Raw genomic sequence first — 26,880 nt, forward strand, 5'->3', positions numbered from 1 at the left:
AAAAGTTGGGAAAGGTAGAAATAAGAGGCCAGAAAGGTTAAATGAACATATAATGAATAGCTGGATGACCAATTTGCAACTTATTAGGTCAATTGGTAACAGGATTGGGTATAAAAAGAGCCTCTCAGAGTGGCAGTGTCTCTCAGAAGTCAAGATGGGCAGAGGATCACCAATTCCTCCAATGCGGTGGGGCAAAAAATAGTGGAGCAATATCAGAAAGGAGTTTATCAGAGAAAAAAAAAATCACAAAGAGTTTGAAGTTATCATCATCTACAGTGCATAATATCATCCAAAGATTCGGAGAATCTGGAACAATCTCTGTGCTTAAGGGTCAAGGCCAGAAAAAACGTACTGGATGCAGTGATCTTCGGGCCCTTAGACGGCACTGCATCACATACAGGAATGCTAGTGTAATGGAAATTACAACATGGGATCAGGAATACTTCCAGAAAACATTGTTGGTGAACACAATCCACCGTGCCATTCGCTGTTGCCGGCTAAATCTCTATAGGTCAAAAAAGAAGCCATATATAAACATGACTCAGAAGCGCAGGTGTTTTCTTTGGGCCAAGGCTCATTTAAAATGGACGGTGGCAAAGTGGAAAACTGTTCTGTGATCAGACAAATCAAAATGTGAAGTTCTTTTTGAAAAACTGGGACGCCATGTCATCCGGACTAAAGAGGACAAGGACAACCCAAGTTGTTATCAGCACTCAGTTCAGAAGCCTGCATCTCTGATGGTATGGGGTTTCATGAGTGTGTGTGGCATGGGCAGCTTACACATCTGGAAAGGCACCATCAGTGCTGAAAGGTAAATCCAAGTTCTAAAACAACATATGCTCCCATCCAGACGGCGTCTCTTTCAGGGAAGACCTTGCATTTTCCAACATGACAATGCCAGACCACATACTGCATCAGTTACAACATCATGGCTGCGTAGAAGAAGGATCCAGGTACTGAAATTACCAGCCTGCAGTCTAGATCTTTCTGGACATTTGGCGCATCATAAAGAGGAAGATGTGACAAAAACAGTTGAGCAACTAGAAGCCTGTATTAGACAAGATTTGGAAAACATTCCTATTCCTAAACTTGAGCAACTTGTCTCCTCAGTCCCCAGACGTTTGTTGACTGTTATAAAAAGAAGAGGTGATGCCACACAGTGGTAAACATGGCCTTGTCCCAACTTTTTGGAGATGTGTTGATGCCATGAAATTTAAAATCAGCTTATTTTTCCCTTAAAATGATACATTTTCTCAGTTTAAACATTTGATATGCCATCTATGTTGTATTCTGAATAAAATATTGAAATGTAAAACCTCCACATCATTGCATTCTGTTTTTAGTCACAATTTGTACAGTGTCCCAACTTTTTGGGAATCGGGTTTGTACAAGGATTTCCACAAAACTAAACTAAACCCAAAGGATGAAGAGTGATTCCCGTCATCAGTATAAGTGTAATCACATTTATTAAAGGGTAAAAAAATAGAAAATAAATAACAATCTGCCATTATTTACTTACCCTCATGTTGTTCCAAGCCTGTAATACTGTCTTTCTTTTTTTAACGCTAATTGTTTACATTTAGCTGTTCACAGTAACATAAATAAAATTTATGATAAAAGTCAATAGGTAATTTTTTTATTTATTTATATTTGTGGATAAATGCTCTGCCGTTGCCCAATAGGACTCTGCTGGCCTCACTAACACCCCTACCAGAAGTCAAATTCCCCATCCAAGTCATGATGTCAATTTCTCTGTCAGCCCACAGATCTAATTTGGAATGGGTTATGTTTTGCAAATTGGACACCCATTTTGGTCATAACATATCCATCTTGGATGATTTTTCTTTCTCCACTGAGCTTGTTGCAATGCATTATACACAATTGCTAGGTTAGTTAAACTGAAAGAGCTAAAGACCATTGTTTCATAGCAGTGTATTGTTTATTAGCTTAAAAAAATAACAAATCACACAAGATGCAACGGATCACACACAAAAACACTAACCAGAGACCATTTGCATCATAAACCATATCTAAAGATATCATGAAATAAGGTTTTTATTTTATTTTTCATGCTACATCTGATTCACTCAGCGGGGTCTTACAGCCATTGTCACAATGAATTCAACAACCATTCAATAACCAAAATATCATCAATATGTCTGTTTACAGTCTTTTAATAAATATGGCACTAAAGCGGAGATATTAGCACAATCCAATCTTCACAAATCTCATATCTTGGTTTGTTTGACCCCCTGCTCATTTTTCTGGTCTTTTTCCTCCATTTCTAGTGTCTCTTTCTCCTTCTCCTTCTCTTCTGGCTCGAGCCCTTGCTCTTTCCTGATCTGGGCCTCAATCTCCGCTGGGTCTATGTAGGTGTAGAAATAAGCCATGATGGAGAAAATGATGCTCACAGCCACTAGCAGCGACGCAAACAGCACATACTCTGCCCACTGTGTGAGAAAACACACATAAATTAATATTCAGACATTTATTTTGTTCCCAGCCTGTATGAAAATACCGCTAAAACCTGGCTGAATATGTGTAGTTTGTGTCAGGACATGAGCTCATATGCAGCACCTGTTTTGGAAGCTTTCCTATCTCTGCCACAATCAGCACAATGATGTTTCCCACGGCATTGGTGCACAACCAGCCGGCCTGCAGCACTGACTTCATGTTCTTTGGAGCCTACAGACATGGAAAAATAGCTGTTGAGAGGGAAGTGTCCGGAGCGTAATTGTTGGTAGAATTATCTTTGCAGTCCGCAGGATATCAAATGTAACATTAAATATTCCAGTGAAGAGTAAATTATTAATTACACACAATATCTGCTAGGACTAGGTTTAGTAAGTGGTGGCTTTTGCAGCTTTACTTTTTAGTTTTTATGTAAATATAAGAATTAAAAATTAAATAAATTTAAATGTAACAATTTTGTTTTTAGAGTTCCTGTAGCTCAATTGGGAGAGCACTGCACTATCAAGTGCAGGGTTGGGGGTTCGATTCCCCGGGAACACATGATATGTAAAAATTGATAGCCTGAATGCACTGTAAGTCACTTTGGATAAAAGCGTCTGCTAAATGCATACATTTAATTTAATTTATATAAGAATAACAATTTGGCCCCAAAATTTTGCTAAATGCTTTCTAAATGCATAATGATTAATGATGTTTTAGTGAACTATTGATCCATGCGTATGTTGACTTTTTTTTTAAATCCCATTGATTGGCTTTTTTTTGTCGTCTGCAATCTATATTCTGTATACAATTACTGTTTAAAAGGCTGTATTAACCAATCCAGTGAAGTGTGCTGTTGTTGTACCTGTGAGTACGAGAACTGCAGGCCAGTGACTGAAAACATGACCTCTCCTGTAGTAATGAGGAAGTACTGAGGAATCTGCAGAGCCATGTGGACCGAGTTGGGCTTCATGTCCTCAACTTCTACTATAGATTCACACTGCACATACAAAAACACACATGCACATATAAACCAGTAGACACAATATCAGGACTATATAAAAAGTCCTACTAAAGTACACACATCAGAGGAGAACACAGCCTCGGTGATGAGGAAGGTGTATGAGGCACCGAACCCAAACTTCCGGGAAAACTCACACCACTGTTCACCATGTCTGAGCACGAAATCCCGCCTTAGGAAAGAAACCAACAGCAATCAGACACCATGACTTTAAGACTTATTCAAGTCAAACTGAAGTGGTATTAAAAACTCACTAAAAAAAAAGTAGGATGGCACTTGTTAACTGGATTATGAAAAAAGGGCCAAAAATATGGCAGCATTTAGGTTGTGTATTTTCTGAGCTGCATGCACAAACCAAACAACTGCTATTGACGTGAATGGGAATGCTTACAGTTCTTCCTTTTTAATAATTGGTTTCACTTAGAAATAATTCTAGTTTTGGATGTCATTCACATACACAGACCATGTATTTTGGCATGGTGAGAACACTGTATTACCTAATCAGAAACCGGAACCAAGACTATCAATTTTATTACTAAACAACTTTATAAAATAATAAGGGCTGATTGTTCAAACAGTGTATTTAGTGAATCCCTCTAATTACAATGTATAAAAGATACTTTTTTTCCAAAAAGGAAATATCTGATAACATGGCAGCATTTAGGTTGTCTTTTCAGGGCTGCATGCTCCAGCTTAGCAACTGCTATTGAGAGGAATGGGAATGCTAAGAGTTAGTAAAACGCAATTAGTAAGTATGATTTCATGTTGACTTTAAAATGTAATTTGATACAATCAATAATCAACTCAGTTAAAAAGTTAAAGCAAGTTGGCAATCAAAATATTTTTATTAAACATCAATGAAAAATCTGAAAAATTGACTCACTTCCCCTGATTCACCAGTGTGTAGTTTGTAGTGGCCGATGGTTCGATGGAATCCAGGTTGGTGATATTCAGATCTGCTGTCCAGCCATTCACAAACCTGTGTGACATGAAATCGTTCAGTGAAAGTTTGTTTTTAAAGAGCAGTTCACTAGTTCACGCTTACATATAATTAGCTGAGGTATGGTATGCGTATTTGGCGTGCTGTCCGGGGAAGGGCTCCGAGCTCGGGAATTGCCCGAAGCTAGAGTACCCCCCCTTCCCCGTATATTGTAAAGTGAACTTGAAGTGAGGAGATGGGGTGGAGGAGGGATGCTGATAAACCGTCCATGGATAGAGGTAAGTCAGCGATATTTATACTGTGGGATTCATTACTTGATTGTGGTCCACCTGTGATGATTAGGCTAAGTATCTGACGCGCTCCTCCCGAATCTTCATAGATAATTACATTTCACTAGTTCACGCTTACATATAATTAGCTGAGGTATGGTATGCGTATTTGGCGTGCTGTCCGGGGAAGGGCTCCGAGCTCGGGAATTGCCCGAAGCTAGAGTACCCCCCAAAAAGGCAAATGTACAGGAGGACAGCCGCCAGTTTAAAGAATGCCCCCCAAAAAGCAGAGTACTGGCGGGGGCTGATTTGGTTTCTGAGAAGTTATCTCGTTGGCAGGCTGGAAGGGCCTACGTACTCCGGAGGGAGCGACTTGGGCGTTGAGAGAGTAGGCCCTACCAGCTGCAGCTAGTGAACTACGTGGTAGTTGGCGCCCGGTCGGTAGGGCTCGGGCCGATGCTCAACTGGAGTTTTTTGGCGTTGGATCGGTGAGCCCTGCCGGCCGATGAGGAGGAGCGGCGTGGTTGTGGTGCCCGACCGGGAGGACCCGAGTTGCCTCGACCGGAATAGGTCACGGTGTTGGCGTACGGGCCCTACTGGCTGATAGCCCCTGCTATTCAGTGGGTGAAGGGCCTAACGCTGACCGAGAGGGCCCATGAAGCCTCCGACAGGAGATTGAGACTCAGGATGACGGACGTCTGGGTCCTCTCGGTTAGGCAGATAAAAAGCTTTTGGGCCAGCCGACAAGGAGGACTCTGGCAACATCCGAAGGGAGATCCCGACTCACGGCATCGGCTGGATGAGATTCACTTGCGGCTGGCAAGCATAGGCCCGTCCGGGAGACTCTCGCCAGACGTCTGAAGGGAGCGCACGCGACAGACGGGTAAGCCTCGGCGGACGGGGAGGGTTGGAAAGGAAAACCCGTCTGGGAGGACTCTCGCAGCATCCGATGGGGCCTCAAACTCAGAACATCGAACGGGTAAGCCTCGCCAGACGGGGTTAAAAGATGTGAGAGTAGCTTTTTTTTTTTTTTTTTTTTTTTTTTTTTTTTGCAGGATTTGGCGAGAGGACGAGACTCGTGGCGTCGGACGGTTAAGCCTCGCCTACCGTCAAATGGAAAGGTAAGTTGTGTGGCCGAGAGACTGTTGCCGACGTTCGAAGGGAGCACACACATCGAACGGGTAAGCCTCGCCGACCGTAGGGTGGAAACGTAAAGCAAGTCTGACCAGGAGGCTCTCGCCAGCGTCCGAAGGGAGCACACACATCGAACGGGTAAGCCTCGCTGACCATAGAAAAGGAAAAGGTAAGGTTGTCTAACCGGGAGGCTCTCGCCGGCGTCCGAAGGGAGCACGCGCATCGAACGGGTAAGCCTCTCCGGATGGCGGACAGAAAAGGTAACGATAGGTGGCCAGGAGGCTCTTGCCAGCGTCCGGCGGGGACAAACTGGGTGAGCCTCGCAGGCCGTAGGTTGGAAAAGGTAAGTTTGCGTGGTCGTTAGGCTGTAGTCGGCGTTTAAGGGAGTTTGCTACTCCTGGCAAGAGACGGTTTAGCCTTGGTGACCATAGGAAGGAAGGAGAGTTTATTGTGTGTTAGGTACTTGCAGCATTTAAGCAGCTTGCTTGTAGGTTAGTAACCTGAAACACACAGTAGGGTCGTGGTTGGCTGGCCAGGAGGCTGTCGCCGGCGTCCGATGGGAGCACTCACATCGGACGGGTAAGCCTCGCTGGCCAAGGGTGGAAAAGGTCAGGTTGTCTAGCCAGGAGGCTCGGACCGACGTCCGATAGGAGCTTAGCTCCAGGAATCGAACGGGTAAACCTCTCTGGCTGAAGGACGGAAAAGGTTGTCCGGCCGGGAGGCTCTTACCTTCGTCCGACAGGAGCTTAGCTCCCGGATAGAACGGTTAAGCCTCGCTGGCCAAAGGACGGAAAAGGTAAGGTTGTCTAGCCGGGAAGCTCTCGCCTACGTTAGATGGGAGCCTTAACTCCATGCGTTGGGCGGGTAAACTTCTCCGTACGAAAGACAGAAATGGAAAAGCAGGTAGCCGGGGGCTTTCACCTACGTCCGAAGGGAGTGTGAGCTCCAGGCAACGAACGGGTAAGCCTTGTTGGCCGCAGAATGGAAAAGGTGAGGTTGTCTGGCCGGGAGGCTCTCGTCAGCATCCGATGGGAGCTCAAGCTCTTGGCATCGAAGAGAGAAGCCTTGCCGGCCATAGGATTGAAAAAAGGTAAGGTTATCTGGTCGGGAGGCTATGGCCAGCATCCGGTGTCTTTTTATTTATTATTTATTTATTTATTTACTATATTTATTTGTATTTTCATTTATTATATTTATTAAAATTGCGACACCAGATGGGTAGTCACTCCAGCCATCGGAGGGAAAATTGAGATTGTTTTATCTGCGAAGAGCCCGTTAGTGTTCGGCGAAAGCGTAACTTGCGGTATTGAATGGGTACATCTTGCCATCGAAGGGAAAATTTATTTGGGCTGCAATGTACTCATTGGTGTTCGATAGGTAAATGTCGCTTTTTTTTTTTTTTTTTTTTTTTTTTGGCTTTTTTTTTTTTATCGGGTAAAAAAAAATTCCATCCAACCACCATCCAACTGGTGGTTGGATGGAAAGTCCAAGATTGATTAAGTGGGAAAGCATCTGGCAGGATTTGAATATTTGCGTTGTCAAACGAGTAAGCTTTGCTGATAGTTGAATGGAGAAGGCAAAGGTTGGTTCAACCGGGAGCCCTCTTGCAGCGCCTGGCAGGGAGTTTGATACTAAGGATGATTTATAATGGTTGAATGGAGAAGGCAAAGGTTGGTTCAACCGGGAGCCCTCTTGCAGCGCCTGGCAGGGAGTTCGATACTAAGGATGATTTATTTGTCTACGAGGGTAGACGCTGTGAGGCTTACTTGGATAATTGTTTAGCACATCCAATGAGCTGCTTCCGATAATGAGTCCGAAAAAATCTTGGTGCAGTCATAGTATCCGAAATTAAGCGTTCAAAAATAAATTAGGATTTCCTGTGCCAGTGTACCCCAAATGGGTGCCATGTATCGGCGATGTGGTCATTGTCAGCACGTGAGATCGATGGTACATATCGACGATGTAATCGTGCATGGGTGGAGTAAGAGAAAGATTCTTTATACTGTCTGAGCTTACTATTTACCATTTTGACCATGCAGGTGCACGAAAAGAGCCTATGGAATCGCCCATAATCAAAAAAAAAATATATATATATACTTTCGGAAGTACTGATACACTGGTATTAAGTATAAATACTATATTTAAATACTGCTAGTTCATGTAGTCATGCAGTGCTGAGATGGGATAACGGAGCGGTTTGATTAATTAAGGTAGGCCGAATTAAGGTAGGCCGCCTAATGATTATTATAAAAAACGTTGGTTGGAGAATGGGCCTAATATCGTCTTGGCTATTGTCGATACATGATGCTATCTCCGCAACCTCAGATGCATGGCATGCCTTTAGGCGGAGGTGATGTGTGGTATTTTTTATTTTTTTTTTTTTTTTTTTTTTTTATATATATTTAAGTGTAGGAAAGGCTCCTGCGGGAGCAGACGCTGCAACAGCAGTGGGGAGAACGGGAAAGGCTCCTGCGGGAGCAGACACTGCTACGGCAGTGTGGAGGTACAGGAAAGGCTCCTGCGGGAGCAGACACTGCGCGGCAGTGAGGAGGTGTAGGAAGGCTCCTGCGGGAGCAGACACTGCACAGCAGGGAGAAGGTGTAGGAAGGCTCCTGCGGGAGCAGACACTGCACAGCAGTGAGGAGGTATAGGAAGGGCTCCTGCGGGAGCAGACACTGCTGCGGCAGTGGGGAGAACGGGAAAGGCTCCTGCGGGAGCAGACACTGCTGCGGCAGTGGGGAGATACGGGAAAGGCTCCTGTGGGAGCAGACACTGCTGCGGCAGTGGGGAGATACGGAAAAGGCTCCTGCGGGAGCAGACACTGCAGCGGCAGTGGGGAGATACGGGAAAGGCTCCTACGGGAGCAGACACTGCAGCGGCGGTGGGGAGATACAGGAAAGGCTCCTGAGGGAGCAGACACTCCAGCGGCGGTGGGGAGGTACAAGAAAGGCTCCTGCAGGAGCAGACACTGCAGCGGCGGTGGGGAGGTACAGGAAAGGCCCCTGCGGGAGCAGACACTGCTGCGGCAGTGAGGAGGTACATGAAAGGCTACTTGCTTCGGCTGCTGTAGATGTTGGCTGTGGGAAGAGTAAAAAGTGTTAGTAATATTTGATGGGGCAAGCTAAAAATGGATGGGTAGCCTACTGTGTTACCAGCTTAGCAATTTGTTGCCTGATTTGACGATTCCTCAGGCCTTGTCCACCTTATTATGTTCCTGTTGGAAAAGCATCTTTCCTCTCATTTGGCCTCCGGGCTCTTTAGACGGACTCCCGAGTGGATACGTTTGGAACGCTGTTTTCACGTTGTATTATGGACTGTGGAAACAGAGGCTTTTGGAAACGATTGAGCATGTTTAGTCTTGTAAGGCGTTGTACCGAAAGACATGATTATAGCAGTAACGTTAACCCCTTACAAGATACCCCCCATTTTTGGCATGGAGGCAGAAATTATATACCCAAAATAAAGATGTTTCTGTTCATGATTCTTTCTGACTAGATCCATGATCAACATTTGTCCACGAGCTAACACTTTGACGTTTACCGTTCAGGAATAGGAATAGTTTTCCTGACATGATGGAAAATTAATCACTGGAATTATGTTTTATCGAAATATTGGTCAGATATAAAAGCCAAAGTCTTTGGACTTCAATTGATGCGCGGCTTATCCAGATCAAGTAAGAGAGTGATGTTTAACGTGCTGTGAAAACGAAACATAGACTGGGGCCGTTGGCGATGCTTGCAGCAAATGGGTTAACGGCAGTTATGTGCTATTTGCTTCCAAGTGGTTTCTAAAGAGACTTACTTTCCGGTTTTCCGTATTACGGTCCTTAAAAGGCGATGGTAATTTTACTCATGCTTGCTATCCTGCATCAAAACACGAGGGCAGATGCGTTTTAGATTAATTTTGAGTGATCACGCCAGTGAATGGTAAAATAGGTCCCTAAATGATTTGGTCCTACCAGAAGACTTGCATGCAAATGAAAATTTTTAAATTAAATTAAGCATTTAGCAGGCGCTTTTATCCAGAGACTTAAGGGTTTTTTTTTTTTTTTTTTTTTTTTTTTTTTTTTTTTTTTTGAACTTATGTCTGTATCATTTCGGCGAGGTTTAAACGTGCGCGGTAAGGCGAATGTAACAATAATAATAATAATAATAATAATAATGCATTTTATTTGTAGGAACAAACGCCAAAAGCAATACAATAATTCATTAAAGACAGACGGTCTTGAATAAATGTGACTTAATCAACAAAAATCGCCCAACATAGGTGCATGCAGAAGAAGTACATACCATAGCGTAGGGGCTTTATATGAAAAGGCTCTTTCCCCCATGGTCTTTAGCTCACATTATGGCTGGTGAAGTGAAGAGTTAGTAGAGCGAAGAGAGCGTGATGGAATATCAGGACTGATGAGTTCACAAAAATACTCAGGTGCAGTCCCATGAAGTGCCTAGTATGTTAAGATAAGAATTTTAAAATCAATTCTCATGTTTACGGGAAGCCCGTGTAATTGTGAAAGAACCGGTGTAATGTGTTCGCGAGGAGAAGTACAAGCGTGCGGCAGAATTTGTATACTGAAGCTTGCTCAACGATTTAGCTGGAAGGCCTGAGAACGAGGCATTACAATAATCTAACCTAATGCCTTTGGCTTCGTGGTTAAAAAGTGGCATCATCATCCGACGGAACGGTGTATCTGTAGTCCAAATCTATGCGGAATCCACACCCCGGATCAGCGGGTGGCGGTAATGCACCTTTACGTTGGTTTGCCAAAACCTCCGTAAAACACTACTAGAAGAAGACGGAACAAAACTTTAGCCGCAAGACTGTTTTTAGATGCAACACTTTGAATGCAAACTGCCGTAAAAATCCAATGAAGAAAAAGAAGAACCTGTTTTTTAGCGTCTTCGCCTGGAAATGTATTAGTCTGCGCGCCGCTAGAGGAAGCGGCCTCAAACTGCCACTCGGCCGGAACGCCGTGGTGAAAGGCTGAACCGTGGTTGGATTCTTTCTGCTGCAATCCAGCGCTCGACGAGAGCTCGGTCTCGGGCGGCGCGATCGTGTATCGAGCAGGCAAGCTCGGAGTTGCACGGTCTATTGGCCACGATGTGTGGCTTTGCGAGGATAGCAGCTGTCGCGATGACGCTTAATGCTGCTCAACGGCCGTGTTTGGCTGGGTAGAAATGATCTCGGGTCCGGCAAAAGCAGCAGGTCTTATAAATCCCCTGTGTAGCACTCTTCGTTGGTACGAAAATTGGGTCTGTGATAAGGTGACTGACGAGGCGAACCAGCATGCTGATAAACCGTCCATGGATAGAGGTAAGTCAGCGATATTTATACTGTGGGATTCATTACTTGATTGTGGTCCACCTGTGATGATTAGGCTAAGTATCTGACGCGCTCCTCCCGAATCTTCATAGATAATTACATTTAAACCAATTTTAAAGTCCTACCTAATGGCGTTCTTTCCTTCCCTGGGTTTGGACTTGGTGTCTTCTACCTGGAGGAAAAAAGAAAGATCAGTGTCAGTTACACTGTTATACTTTTTTTGTTATACTTATCAAATATATATTACTCTAACGGTTTTACCAGGCCATGAAGCTGTTTGTTCATTAAAGCGGACATGAACTGAGAAACCAAAATTGCCTTGATCTTATGACATATAAGAAGTCGTTGTAATATAAGAAGTTTTGGTAAGTTTCAAAGTTATTTGAAACAAGTTTCAGAGCTCAAAACTTTCTTGTTAGTTTAAGAACAGCTTAAATTGAAGGGATATTGCTTATATTTGGCAGTCTGCCAAAAAAAAAAAAATATATTTCTTTGATACTGAAATTATTCCAGGTTAATTTGTTCAGTCAGTCCATCAAGGTCAGGTGTGAGAAAAGACATTAAACACATTGGACTGCCAAATAGCAGAGCTGATCATCACATCTTAATGATCAGATGCTTTCTTAACTCCTCTTTTCTCACTGCTGTCATTTGTTGTTAATCAGTGCTCAAACTAGACTAGACTAAAAAATTCATCTAACAAACAATAATAAATCCAAAATATAAACATATGCAGTCTTCGCCACATTCCTCAAATTCTGCAAACATGCAGCTTTAAAGTTTTTTTTTTTTTTTTTTTTTTGAAGCTAAAATCTTAATCTAGTCACATGTCTTCTAGTGATCAAAGTTCAACCAAACACTGGAACACAGCGAAATGCAAACTTTTGCATGAGTAACCACATTTTACGTTGAGTTAATAGATGTGTTTTTTTGCCCATGTTCTCTTAGTGGACACTCACCAGATACATGACGGTCGGGTCGGAGGGGATGATCAGGGTCTGTCGCCCCCCCTTGATTAAACTGAAAGCCTTCGTGATCACATTACTCGTGTTCAAGGACACTGTGATGTCCTGATGGTCAAATGTAATGTAATCTGCACTGCTCTATGAAAACAAACACGAGAAACAGTGGTGAAGCATCTCAGGGAGGTTCTTGTTAGGCTACAGGCAAGTGTGAAATAGAGGAGAACGTGTGTTAAGATGTGTGTAGCTGTACCCCATATGACTCTATCAGAAGATGTTCACTGGGTGAGATGGTCACGTTCAGTGTTGTGCTGTACATGTTCACCACCTTTAGCTGGCTCTCAGAGGATGATGGGAAATTTGGCAATGTTTTCTGAGGAGGGAAATGACGTGCTAATGAACATCTGCTCTACTCAGCGACATGAATATGACTCACAGATTTCACACTCACATCAATCTCAATCTGGACCAAAGCTGCCGAGACAAACGCCGTGGCAGCAAAGAGCATGCCAACCGTCATTCTCTTCAAAGGGCTGGAGCAGAAAACAGATTCACACAACACATTCGAGGGTTAGTTCACCCAAAAAGTTTAATTCATCCATGTTCTATTCACCCTAGAAGCAGCCTAGGTGTATGTGACTTTCTTCTTTCAGAATAATCGATGCAGGCGTAAGATGGAAGACGTGTGTGTAGCGCGCGGGCCTCTGGGAAATGTAGGAGAAAAAGAACAAAGTTTCCTTACTTTAGCAAAGTAAACCAGTCTCCTCTTGGCTTATTTCGAAATCCTCTGATGTGTTTCTTTACAAATCCTTGTGACCAGCATTTATTTTTTTTTCTCTGTCCGCACTAGTCACGAAACACGCAGCGCTGAAGAACTACGAACTATGGTTCCCCACAGCAGAAGTGAGAAAAACAGTGTTCATTACATTTGAAATCTGGATATTTATCTTACAAAAACTCATGGATTCGCTACAAGGGGGACTTTATTCACCCCCCGGAGCCAGTTGAGGGACATTTTATTACAGATGTGCACACTTTATTTCTCGTCTTCTGAACTGTTGACAACAAACACCCGCTTACCCTATTGAAAGGCTTGGAAGGGCAAGGACAATTTTTAATATAAATCAGATTGGATTTTTCTGAAAGAAGAAAGTCACATACACCTAGGATGATTTGAGGGTGAGTAGAAGATGGACAAATTTTTTATTCTTGGGTGAACTAACACTTTCATATCAGCATCACTCTCACCACAGTTATGCTAAGAGATCAATCATTTCCTATTACATACTAAGTCATACCTGAAATTGAGGCCACACTTTTGGATGAGAGGGAAAATTAACCGGTCCATAATAGGCACCATGGTCAGGATCAGGATTGGGTTCACAGTCTGACAGAGGAGAGATTTCAGTCTAACAGCTACAGCTACATTTCATGCTACAGTATTTACACTACTGTCAAAAGTCTGAGGTCAGTAAGATTTTATCTTTAAGAAAAATGAATCCATTTATTCAGCAAGGATTTATCTAAATTTATCAAAAGTGACAGTAAAGACATTTATAATCTTACAAATGATTTGTTTTTTTTATAAATGCTGTTCTTTTGAATGAAAAAGTGGATCATGGTTTCCATAAAAATATGAAACATTGGTAGTGATAAGAAATGTGTTTTAAGCTGCAAATCAGCATATTAGAATGATTTCTGAAGATCATGTGACACTGAAGACTGGAGGAATGATGCTGGAATTTTTTTTTTTTTTTTTTTTTTTTTTATAAAATAAAATCTTACCAATCTCAAACTTTTAGAGCAGGAATGCAGGAACCCAAAAAGTTTTGCATTATAATACTAGACCATTATAATCAAGCGCAAGATGAATAACTCACCTAATACACTCTCTGATAACAATACTGAGCGAGGAGCTAACATAACAGCAGTAAACTCACCTGCATCTGGTCTGGCTGCAGGATGAATCCTCCCTATAGAAAGAGGAAATTACTTTCAATAATAAAACATTTCAATAATAAGACATTTTAAAATTTAAATGATGCAAGTGATCTCTGTGTATTAAGCCTAGTGGTGCTAAATTTGACATCTTAAATGTGATTATAGACAGTTCATCAGATCACGTTAGATAAATAACAAACATTTAGAGCAATTAGCTGAAATCAAGATACTTACAAAGTCTCCGCTCATGGTAGTGGCTTGGAGAGTCCAGCGAGAGCCCTGGACACAGTCAACACACACAAACCATTACAAAACACTAGTCCACCCAACAGACCTGAGAAATTACCAATACTTACCTTCTGATCGAACAGGGTCCAAAACATGGGCAGAGGAATGTAGAGGAACAACACCTTCAACACCATCTTTATCTGAGCGATAAGAAGTTTCTACAGAAGACAGAGAAAATAGAGGAATGAGTGTGTCAGTGAGTGTGTTTGTGCCTCACTAACCATGTTTTAAGGACAAATTTGTTCACAGAAGCGAGCAAAAGACTTTTTGGGATATCCCCAAGTATAATTAATATTAAAAATGAAGCAAAATACCTTTTGTCTGTATGTGTGTGTGTAAAATGTAGAAAATGACTGTTTTCTATGTGTGGGCCATAGTATTTATTATTATTTTTATTTGTTTAATTATCTTAACTAGCTATATATAAAAACAATATGGAATGTTCCCATTTAGATAAACTACGTTCTTTCATGACAACTCTCTGAGGGTTTGGCATGGTAATATACAGGACAATAATGTATTTGGTCTTGGCGGAACAGATCTGCTACGCTGCTAATACTAATACTAATAATGCTAATTCCTCCACAACATGCTGCTATGAGCATGTAAGAAATACTGCTGCTGCACATATATATGAATAACCCCCATATAGCATACATGAATCACCCTGTAGCAGATCTATACAGGTGGAGCTGGGGAAGGTGGAGGGTTTCTGAAGCAAGCTGCACAGGCAATGGCAAGCTCTAGTCATATATTTGAATGTTGAGCAGCAAGCTCATTGGCTACCGATACAGGGGAGAACCAATCAGCTGTGCCTTGTGATAATGATGTCATTATTTCAGATTGAATTAGACCTATCGGACTGCGCCATCTAGAGTTTCATGCCAGAACTCTGTATTTAAGTGAAGTCAACTTATGTGTACAGAGATTGTGGCATACATCATATTTCTCATCGGCCCAGTCCATCCAGTGTTCCCTCTTTGGATAGCTGCTGCTTCTGTGCCTGAAACGGTTTCGGATGGCAAACTACAGAAAGAGAAGGCTTTATTAGATTTAATGCAATGGTTAAAAGAACATAGGAATTATAGATATGGGATAGTTCACCAAAATAATGAAAATTCATGTATTCATATTGTTCAAAAATCATTTTCACCTGACAGGGTTTTTATAAATGAATTAATGAATTAAACACATTCACACAACTCATTCATACACCGACAACGGACATATCAAACAAAATGACTAAACTCTAACTAAACCTGAAATGAAAACAAGAAAACAAGACTCACCCCTATGCATTTACACACGGACCACATTATGTTTCCTTCCGGATCTGTTTTGACATACATGCCACTGCCAGCGATGAACACCACTGAAACACACAATACACATCCCAGTCACATACACAGATCAGTGTGTGTGCGTACAGTTTGTGCCGAACTCAGTCTTACCCAGAGATATCACCATGAGAACGGCTGGGACCCCAAAAGCCAGAGGATAACACTGCTGCTGAGTGTGGATGCCACACTCTTGAGCTGCACACATGGAGGAGAGCCGTTAGTCATGGAGGCAGTAAGGCATATGTCTAATGGAAATGAGTGTGATTATGTGGTTTTACCTCTGAGAACAGGAGTAATGAGTGTCGAAAGAAGGCTTCCTGCATTAATGCACAAATAAAACACTGAGAAAAACGTGTTGAGTTGGCGACTCTGTAAAGATCAACACATCACAACAAACCATTAGACAGAAAGACTAAGAAGGTGCTTTAAGCGAATGGAGAGGTTAGGAAGTATCGTACCTGATGTTCCTGAAACTGATCGCCACCGAATGCAGCCACACACGGTTTAATACCCCCAGTGCCCAGAGCAATGAGGATCAAACCCAGCATGGACAGAGCGCTGAAAGAGAAACACACTTTATAGATTCAGTTCTATCAGCGCTGTTTAGTGTAGTTCCATTAAAACTGTACAAAAGGGTTTCAATTACGACAACTCCTGAAATAGATTTAAACAGCATTTTATTGAAAAGAAAGGTTAGATTAGTCTTGGCGGAGTATATCTGCTATGCTTCTGCTGGCATGAGCAAATATTTTTACTGAAACATTCAGATTTAGCACGGCAAGGTAGGAAGAACTGTAACAGATCTAGACAGGTGGTGCTGGGGAGGAGGAGGGATAAAGAAAACTCTAATGGTGCACAGTATTGACATGGATTCAGAAATAAAAAAGGTTGCATAGATAGAAAAGATAGTGTTGCCATTTAGCTTCTCAGAAGAGTTTCTTTACCGAACTGCATGTGCATGCATATATTTAACATAAAAAAATATGTTTTGTTAAAAAGCTATTTCTTTGCGTGATTTCTGAAATATATATTTTTCTCCTGAAACCTTACTGGTGTGATACAATAGTCGGGTCTAAAAAGTATTCTTACATTTTTTTTCATATGTTGTTAAACATACTACAGCACATGGTTATTATTATTTTTGTGTGTGTGTTATTTGATGCTGAATTTAAAGTTAATTTTATTTAAAGGTATTCAATTGCAAATTCATCATTACCAAAGTCAAATTACAGATATTTTTAAATACATAACATACAAGTTTCAATAGAAATGGGGTTTAATGTAGAATTTAGAAAATGTGGAAACCACAACAGTGTAGTTTTAACAACAGGGGCATCAGTGTGTCATTTAAAAACATTTCAATTTGTCATTGAATGTATGTTTTTGTGAGATGGGATGTTATACTGTAGTAATAGAGTATGAACACATTTCTTTTGACACACATTTATCAACACCAACTCAATTACGGTGCTTTAAGAGTAGTTTATTCATATATGACTCATTTTCAGATTTTCATCACCTTTTCCTTCAAATCAAATGATGTAATGATGTCATTCACCTCAGAGCTGGTTGGTTTGGTTCATGGTAAATTCTGTTATTAATTGTGTTCTCTGTGTGTGAGGAACAGAGGTGCACGGTGTGTTGACTGACTCACATGTGGAAGGTGAAGTTATCCGGTGTGCCGTCTCTGTTTGAATCTGTGATGTCGTGGATAGTGCTGACGGCCATGGTGACCTGGCCGATGGCGTACACTATGGACAGGTATATGATTGTTCTGAAAACACACAGACATGACCAGCATCACAGCCATGACAGCATATGCTCACAGATCAGAGACAGTCTTCAGAAACGGCTTCTAAGTGTTGGATGGACTGAGATCTGTAGAGAGTTACACCTTAAAGCTCTACAAAAAAACTTACTTGAACTTCCCAAGCCAGGAATCAGCAATGATGGCACCCAAGATGGGCGTCAAGTAGCACAGCGCCACAAAAGCATGATAGATGGAGGTCGCAAGGTCATCATCCCAAAGCAGAAAATACCGGAAATACAGCACCAACACGGCTAGACAAAGAGAGAGTGTGGCTTTATTTATGATATTTTTTAGTAAGGTCTCAAATCACACCCATTATAGATAAATGCAATAACAAGTGCCAAGCTCTAGGTGGCTCTGTAACAATTCAATTTCTAATTTAAATGATCAAGATTAAGGGAAGTCTTAAATGATCCACAGAACCTTTTTCTCAGACATGCCCTCATGTGTTTGCTCTAGATAATAATAGTAGTATGATTGTGTCTCCATGAAGAAACCTGGCATACTTTTAGAGAAACCAGTCCTAGAATAGTTTTCCAATTCACATGAGACTTCTTGTGTTTCTGCATCTACAGACTCTTAGCATTGGTCAGATTGTTTCACAAATACAGATGTGCATTTCTCCACGTAGCCTGTAAATACTAATTGACCCCGTATATTAGGAGTACAATATCCAAAGGTCCTCAAAACCTGGGATAGTTTCTGTCCTGTAGGAGTCACTGCACAACTGCGTTCTCAAAAACACTGATCTGCTCTCTCTTTCACATTGTTGCATGTACTTGGATTCAGATCTGCTACAACATTTCATCACGCACCACTTATATTCACACACTACTCTGCATGTCTTTTTTATAGTGTAGCAGTCAATTACTTTTTTTTATTGAGAGACAAATGCGCAAGTGCACACACACTTACCTCGCATGCCATAGTAGGAAAATCTCTCACAGAATTCATTGACCACAATGAAGAAGATGCTGATTGGATATCCACAGCACTCAGCTGTCTGTACCAGCAAACACAAACATACACTACATGAGATGCAAACTCTTGGAAGCACACTGTGATACTCCATCGCCATTAATTGATAACACACTGCATACTTTGACTTAATGTCAAAACACACACGTGTGCACATATATACACAGTTTATGTAGTATACAGATTATGTAATACATAGTTCAGTAGTATATTGAACATCTAATACAGAGTATACTGTACAAAATAGCATGTTACATATATTGTTATTATTAATATTATTTATTTGTGCAAGCTTTTTTTGTTGCTATTATTAATCGCTCAAATATACCATATTTGCAATATGCAAGAAAAAAAATACAGGATTGAAAAAAAAAAAGACAGTACAGTGGCATTATTGAAGCTGGAAAGAGCATTATCAGATCGTTGAGATTATCTCTGTGATAAATCAATGTTTATTCACAGTAGCTCTCTAAATGGGAAAAAAGTAGTCCAGAATCTATATACTACAGAACATACTGTAAACTTTAATTAACATTATAAAAAATTAAAAAGATTATTACAGACTAACGCTAAATGAAAACATGTTGTATTTTAAGATTTTAAAAATGGGTTTCCCAAATGAAGATACTGCCCCCAAAGACATTCATGACAGATTTGCATCGCTTATAAAGACGACTTTGTTCTCAAACGATCTTAGTAGTATCCACAAATTCTGACATGACAAAATATTAAAAAGGAATTGCCTTAATCATAAAATTATTATTTTTTAAATAACAAATCTTACCTTTTTCTTTTTTTTCTTAGTCTCGTCCATCTTTTCATCTGTGAGATTTATCATTTTTTAGTACACATGCAAAATCACATAAATAATGATGATGATTTCTGTAGTTTGACACACTCAAGGTCCTCACCTGGCATACTGGCGGCAGGAGTGTGTGTGTGTGTGAGCTGCTGGATACCTGCGTGAGGAAAGACCTGGACAGGACAGGACAACTGAGTAAGAGCAGCTAGAACAGGTGTGTGTCTTATTAGCATGGACTGTGTCCCGTCTACTTTATGACATAAACAAGAGCAAGAGTGATAGATAAAAAACAGGGGTCCATAGGGTCAAACATCTGCTTACACTGTGGTTTACAGTTTTGTGTTCTACACGGTTTATAGTGGATTCAAGAAGAAGTAACATTAAATCAATTAAAAAGACAAGACAAAAATAAACGTAAGACAAAACAAAAAAATGACAAAAAGCGAAACAAAAAATTAGACGAAACCAAGACCAAAAAACAATACAAAACAAAACAAAAATTACACAAGACAATATAAAAAATAAGACGAATACGACAAAAAGAAAAAACAAAAATAAGCCAAAAAACCCCAAGACAAACCAAAAAATTAAGTGACAAAACGAAAAAGACAAATCAAAAAGCTGGAGACGAGACAAACAAACAAAAACTAAGACAAAACAAAAAGCTGGAGACAAGACAAACAAACAAAAAACAAGACAAAACAATACAACTAAAATAACAAATAACAAAAAAGACAAAACAAAAATAATAGAAAAACAACAAGACAACAACAACAACAAAAAAATTAAATAAATAAAACAAAAAATAACAAATTACAAAAAAGACAAAACAAAAACTAAAGACAGGACAAAAAACAAGATAAAAAATAAAACCAGAAATAAAATGTGAAAACATAAAAATGAGACAAAACAAAGCAAAATAGAAAAAAAGAAAAAAAAAAAAAAAAACTAAGGACAAAACAAAGAACAGAATTCAAAAGACAACAAACAAAACAACCAAAAGACAAAACAACACTGAAAAGAAAAGATAAAACACAATACAATTATGTTAAATAATTATAATTTTTTAAATAATAATAATATAAAAAAAGTGTTTAGAGTCAATTTAAAGAGTGTTTGAGATTTTATTTAAAGCATTAGGGACAATACCAGTTTAAATACAGCAGAGAAGAGACTGTTAAATACAGATTAAAAAACATTATCACATTCAGATGCCCTACAGTATAAAAATATTTGTAACTGATAATATAATGCTGAACATTAGCATTTGTGTTTACACAAGCCGCGCCGCGCCTCCAGTGTATCACGTCCAGTGAAAGCGCTGACCTCATCACACGGAAGCCACGCCCACTCAATGTGCCTCTGCTTCACAAACCGCTCTGAACACGTCTGATGCTGATGCATCGTCAGGCGCCTTTCAGACAGCGACTTCAGTCTGAGCTTGAACAAGTAATACGAAATAAAACAACACAGAATGATGCAGAGGGTGCACATATTTATAATCTGTAAAAGCCGTTGCAGTCAGAGTCACAGTTTGGGTGTTAGCACACATTGAATGCAGTGTTTACATGAATTTGGCTAAATGAGACCCAGCTCTCTCTCTTCTCTCTCTCTCTTCGGGGCGGCTTCTAATAAAACTGGCAAAATGGCCAAAAATAAAATAGTTTTTGATGAAGTCTCCACAGGAAACGGTAGGTGATATCCCCAAACAGATCCCCTCCTGAGAACCTTCCCTCTGCTCTCCTCCACTTCCTCTTCATGACGTCTGGGAGAGGAAAGGTCATGAGGTCACTGCAGGGGTCAGGTTCACACCACTGAGGAGGAGTTCGGCAGGCCCTGGACAGAGGCGGCAGTGGGTGTCCCGCTGATGGCGTTGAAGATGTGCAGCGAATCTGGAAGAGGACTGCGCATCCCATCATCCACTGGACTGATCTGTGGAGACGGAGGAGGAAAGAACAAGAATGATCAGAAATAAAATCTGAACAGTGCTTTGTATTTATCAAAACAAGACACAAAAACAAGACAAAAAAACATTAATTTTATTTAAAAAATACTGTAAATAAAATAAGACAAGACAATAATATCAATAATATCATCAGATAATATTATCTTACATGATTCATTTCTAAGGATGCATGTGCGGTTTGTTACCTCCACATTATTTATAATTTTTGTTTAATTTTGTTGTTATTGTTTTTCTATTTTGTTTCTTTTTTTTCTCTAGTATTTTAGCCTAACAACATCTGGCAAAGCTACCACCAATGGTCCCAATTTGGGTATATTTACATTTATAAATGTTGATTAATGTACACCGTCCCTTTTTTTTTTGTGAACTAAATAAACAAATAAACAATGAAAATACTCTCAATATTATTTGCTAAATTTTGAAGCCAAAAACACATCAGGTAACAGCAGCTATAATGAAATGACATCAAACAGACATCATTTGAGTTGCACTTTCGTGATTTCACAATATGAAATGGGAGCTTTCAGATAATTCAGTTTCCGAAGGTTTGTATATAAAGGTTTTAAGAATGTTTCAGTTATTAGAAATAATTTACCATTCAGTCTGATCATGAGAGCAAAAGAGGAAAAGAAAATGGAGAGATTAAAAAACACTATGAAAAGACATTATGCATAAGTATGAGAAAGATTAAAGGGATAAAATCTAATATTTCATCATTTATTTACTGTCAAGTTGTTCCAAACCTGAGCTTCTTTCTTCTGTTCAACACTAAAGAAAATGTTTGGAAAAATGTTGGTAATCAAACAGTTGCCACAGTTTCCCCGGAATAGAAAAATAATACTATGGAAGTGGATGGCTGCCGTCAACTATTTGGTTACCAACATTCATCAAAATATCTTCTTGTGTGTTTAACAGAAGAAAGACCCTCACGCAGGTTTGGAGAGTGAGTAATGATGACAGGATGTCTTTCAGGTCGGTGTGTGTGTGTGTGTGTGTGTCTTACAGGCTCATGCATGATGGCAGACAGCTCTTTAATGAGATCTCTGTAGCTGGCCTTCATCTCGTCATGATACTCCTGCTGATCTTCTTTAATCAGACGCTCATTCACACCTAAACCAAGACCGCACGCCTCCACAAACTGCCTGCAACACACCACACAAACGCACAACTGAAGATTACTAATTAAATACCCATCAATGTGTGAGCACACATTCATCGTTTCAACGTAGGAACTTCTTGACAAAAGAATTTAGTGCAGAGCTGTACTCTATACAAAGGTGGCTATTTTGAAAAGGCACAAATAAATTATTTTTTAAAGATTCGATTAACTTAAATTAAAAATTGCATAATTCCCATCTTCACATACTAGTGTTTGTGTTATTTTATAGGATCTTTCAGTATTTTTAAACAGCTAAGTTGTTGTGAAGTTTAACTGGAGCTCAGTGTGAGCCCATTATTACATATCACATACGTAAGAGTCTGTAAGACTTAAAAAAAGAAAGGTAAACAAAAATTCAGCAAAAACAGTAACACTGAGAAATTCTGGAAACTGTGACATTTTATCAGGATTCTATGATAAATAGAAAGCATTTATGAATGGGGGGAAATATGATTATGAATTAAATGTTTTTCTCAAATACTCATTGGACAGAATTAACAGCACCCTTTGATTCAATACTTTTTGAAAGCTCCATTTGCCAGTTTAACAGCTCTAAATGTTCTCCTATATAATGCCTGATGAGGTTAGAGAACACCTCACAAGAGATCAGAGACCATTCCTTCATCCAGAATCACTCCAGACCCTTCAGATTCCCAGCTTCTCCTCTTCAGTTCACTCCTCTCCACTTTCTATAGGGTTCAGGTCAGAGGACTGGAAGGGCTATAGCAGAAGCTTGGTTTTGAGCTCAGTGACCCATTTCTGTGTTATTTCTGAGGCTTGTGTTTGGATTATTGTATGTTTGGATGATACAAACATGGCCCATTATACGATTTCTAACAGAGTCAGTCACTTACTGTTTTTTTATCTGTTGGTATTTAATAGAATCCATGATGCCATGTGTCTAAACAAGATGTCCAGGAAATACAGGCCCACAACATAAAAAATATGTATATTGCTAGTATATTTAATTGTACACATGGTGTACATTTTATCTCTGTGTTCACCAAACCCATCTTGAGTGTTTGCTGCTATAAACCTCATTTTTTAGTTTCATCTGATCATAGAAGCCAGTCCCATTTGAAGTCGTGTCTGATAACTGAATATGCTTTAGTTTGTTTTTGGATGAGCTTGCAGAATCTTTCTTGTAACCCTCCCAAACAACATGTGTTAGTGTAGGTGCTGTTTGACAATTTTCTAAAAGGTTTTCTGAACTATTTTCTGCAATTCTCCAGCTGTGACCCTTGGAGAGTCTTTAGCTACTCAAACTCTCTTTCTCACCGTGCATTAGGACGATATAGACACACGTCCTCTTACACGCGGTTTCATAACATTTTCTGTTGACTGGGGAAATTCTTAATTATTGCCCTGATGGTGGATTTTCACTGCTCTAGCTCTTTGCCTAAAGCCACTTCACTAATTTGTGAAGCTCAATTATCTTTTGCTGCACATCAGAAATATATTTTTTGGTTTTTCTGATTGTGATGAATGATTAAGGGCATTTGGGCTTTGTTTTCCCTCCTCTTTATATTTCTGTGAAACAGGAGGCCATGGGTGGATACTTTCATGTTTATAATCACGCTGGAGTGCTCAAAATAGTGAATATGAATGGGAATATACTTCCAAGAATTTCTAGCGGTGTCAATAATTGTGTCCAACGAGTATAAGAGAAAAACCTTTGTTTCATAATGATATTTCCCCCATTTTAAATTCTTATCATCCAATGAAAGGATACATTTTTGTGATTTTTTTTTAAGTAAAAGATCAAAAGGATTAACAACACAGATGAATTTTCACAGCGTTCTTTGATCATATTTACCAATATTTTTGGCCATGACTATATATACATGATACTATTATTAGATGAAAGAATGCTCAGAAAATGAAGTGTCTGTTTTACCGGAAAACTTCCTTCAGCTGTTTGACTTTGTTGTCTGGGTATTTCTTAGTGCTGGCGTCATCCAGGAAAGCCCTGGCATAAGCAAGAGGCCCGGCATTTACCTGAAGAGAGCGTGAAAGACAGGTTTAAAGATGTCACATGGCATTATGCGGTGTGTGTGTGTGTGTGTGTGTGTACCTGCACGCTGATGCTGCCCTGTAGTTTGAGCTGCAGCTGGATCATGTCCACATCGCTGCAGGAACACAGCTGTCTGATCTCCAGCACTTTCTTACTCATCTCATCAATGGCCACCTCGATGGGGTTCAAATCCACATAGTGCTGATACATCACCGCGATCCGCTTCTTCACGTACGGGAAACAGTGTGTGGCTGACACATGAAGAGAAAGAAGGGAAGATTTACATATGAAGTGTAACCAAGAATGAGGTTAGAAATATTAGCACAAGCCAAGATAACACACCCTCAACAAGTGATTCTTATATCTCTCTCTTATATTTGAGCTTTGTCTAGACACCGGCTTAACTCGCTTTGCACATCAACTCAAACGACTTCACAACATGCTTTGGTCACACTTTATTTTAGGGTCCAATTCTCACTATTAACTAACCATTAACTATGACTTGCCTCAATTAACCCCTTATTTGCTGCTTATTAATAGTTTATGGTAGTTGTTAAGTTTAGGGTATTGGGTAGGATTATGGATGTCATGCATTATATGTACTTTATAAGCACTAATACACAGCCAATATGTTATTAATAGACATGCTAATAAGCAACTAGTTATTAGTGTGAACTGGACCCTATACTAAAGTGTTACCGATGCTTTTAAACGGTCCTGAAAGATTTGACACAGAGGCTGTCTGGATCTGCTCTGTGAAGATAAGGCCTGTACTTTGTGATTGGGAGGATCAAATAAACAGCACAGATGGGGAAATAAGCCATCAGATTCAGCTGACACTCAAGATTTGTTATCACAGGACTCTCTGGAAGTCTATCTTTTGTTTCTATGGCCAGCATGCAGTGTGTAAGTGTGTGTACTCACTGGTGAGGATGGTCCTGCGTTTGCACTGTTCATCTACGCCGCCTTGTTTTTTGCCTGAAACGGTGAAGGGCATCTCAAAGACGAATCGACGGATGTTGTGGCTCCTCTCAAAGTCGGTTTTTCTCTCCAGCAGCTCCTTCTCCTCCAGGAACGGGGTGACATGAGTCACTTGGATGTAGGCATATTTAGAGTCCAGATCCTTTGGATTAATCTGCACCAGACAGTAACACAGCTTTAGCTTAAACGCAGTTATAGTTGTAGAGCTAGTTAAACTACACTGTTCAACGCAATCTAAAAATCTTCTAGAAAAAGCCACACTGCAGGTATATGCCACATATGATATGCTGCATGCCATTTCAGGTTTACCCACCCCAAAAACACCCTGTCTAATAAGGTGGGCATTTCTTGACCAGAATTAGTTGTGATGTGAATCAGAATCGGTCAAAAGTCTGGTTATGCAAAACAGTTCGTACCTTGCCAGAATCCTGGATCATTTTGACATTCTCAGCTCCAAACTTGTCTGAATAGAGTTTAAGGAGTCTTTGAGAGATCTCAGACAGCGGGGTGAATTTGGGCTCCTTATATATGTATTCTTTACCGTCTTCATCCTCGAAGAACCCCTAAAACAACAAAGCAAATCTGAATCAATCAGAAGAATGCATTGAGAAGGCTCCTGGATCAAAGTCAAGCTATTTGCCTACTACTTTTTGAGTTAGTCACAGGACACAGTTATTTTCAACAGAAATACTGGAGTTGATGATAAATCCTAATTATTAAATAGGGATTACGATGACTTCCACAACACACCATACACGTAGTAGAAGTGATATTGAGTTTACCTGGTTCATCTCAGAGTCATTACACTGGTACTGCTAGACACAAACCACCACAGCGACAGAAACAACTCGTCAATGAGAAACGCACCTCAGGTGTTCAACTAAGCAGCCATTTTCACTACGGTTAAGATATTATAATCAAGTACTTTGTGCTTGTGCTTTAGTATTCTAGTCAAGCATTAAAATAAGTGCAATTGAAATCCTGACAAAAGATTATTAAAACAAAGATTTAAAATGTTCTTTAAAGTGAAACTTTGATATTGCAAAGTGCACTTTTTATTAACGTCTACTTAAAGTTAAGAATCAGGCATGAAAGTGACTCTCTTTAAGTGCACTGAAGTTGCCGTTCAGTTCATTAAAAGTATCATCAGCAAGTTCAGTCTTTTAATTCTTATTTCGCAAGGCTTATATATTCATATGCTTTAAATTTCAACCTAAAAATCTTGATGCTGATCAAAAAAGGTTCATGGGCATGTTATGTGTTACCAACCAAATGCAAAACACAGATTTAAGAAAATCAGTGCAGCAGGAGATGCATGTAAACACACCAAGAGAAAGCAATGCGACTAAACTCAACGTTTCTGTTTGGAGGGCAATACTTTTGTCTTATTTGATCAGATTGTATCGTTTATACACTGGAGGCTTCGAAATCCCATAAATGATTTTAAAACACGATAAAACATGAGCATAGAAATCCAGTAGTTCATGTTAGGCCACAGAAAG

At 40.1% G+C, this 26,880-nt stretch overlaps 2 protein-coding genes across 6 annotated transcripts in view; both read right to left on the reverse strand.

Moving 5' to 3' along the window:
- Nucleotides 1-1,917: 1,917 nt before the first annotated feature.
- Nucleotides 1,918-19,663, reverse strand: slc15a1a (solute carrier family 15 member 1a). Its single transcript, XM_026272388.1, has 23 exons — nt 19,368-19,663; nt 19,241-19,278; nt 18,394-18,481; nt 17,588-17,729; nt 17,323-17,442; nt 16,127-16,226; nt 15,947-16,037; nt 15,780-15,863; nt 15,618-15,700; nt 15,268-15,354; nt 14,397-14,486; nt 14,275-14,319; nt 14,040-14,072; nt 13,398-13,486; nt 12,551-12,632; nt 12,353-12,472; nt 12,097-12,240; nt 11,263-11,309; nt 4,356-4,451; nt 3,536-3,644; nt 3,317-3,451; nt 2,578-2,685; nt 1,918-2,450 (listed from the first exon to the last, which is right to left on the reverse strand). Exons 1-23 carry the CDS (start codon nt 19,489-19,491, stop codon nt 2,229-2,231), a joined length of 2,277 nt encoding a protein of 758 aa, XP_026128173.1. The 5' UTR covers nt 19,492-19,663; the 3' UTR covers nt 1,918-2,228.
- Nucleotides 19,664-20,362: 699 nt separating this feature from the next.
- The window catches only part of zmp:0000001200 (dedicator of cytokinesis protein 9), a 75,426-nt gene continuing 68,908 nt past the window's right edge, over nt 20,363-26,880 (reverse strand). For 3 of the 5 annotated variants that reach the window (XM_026272380.1, XM_026272382.1, XM_026272381.1), the window contains exons 48-53: nt 25,795-25,941; nt 25,322-25,532; nt 24,458-24,648; nt 24,281-24,381; nt 22,228-22,366; nt 20,363-21,190 (exon numbers count right to left, since the gene is read on the reverse strand). In XM_026272380.1, coding sequence (XP_026128165.1) covers nt 21,065-21,190; nt 22,228-22,366; nt 24,281-24,381; nt 24,458-24,648; nt 25,322-25,532; nt 25,795-25,941 — 915 coding nt within the window. In that variant the 3' untranslated portion in view covers nt 20,363-21,064. Of the gene's footprint in view, nt 21,191-22,227; nt 22,367-24,280; nt 24,382-24,457; nt 24,649-25,321; nt 25,533-25,794; nt 25,942-25,961; nt 26,194-26,880 lie in introns of those variants that run through there. The other 2 variants (XM_026272385.1, XM_026272384.1) reach the window with 2 other exon arrangements.

Source organism: Carassius auratus, chromosome 9 (assembly GCF_003368295.1).
Source record: "Carassius auratus strain Wakin chromosome 9, ASM336829v1, whole genome shotgun sequence".
Lineage (NCBI taxonomy): Eukaryota > Metazoa > Chordata > Actinopteri > Cypriniformes > Cyprinidae > Carassius > Carassius auratus.

Coding starts and splice junctions, on each gene's coding strand:
- slc15a1a (XM_026272388.1), bottom strand. CDS start 19,491: ATGCTAATAAGACACACACCTGTTCTAGCTGCTCTTACTCAGTTGTCC. Junction 17,443..17,587: donor TCCTGGCTTGGGAAGTTCAA/GTAAGTTTTTTT, acceptor GTGTGTTTTCAG/AACAATCATATACCTGTCCA. Junction 15,355..15,617: donor CCGTGTGTAAATGCATAGGG/GTGAGTCTTGTT, acceptor CTCTTTCTGTAG/TTTGCCATCCGAAACCGTTT.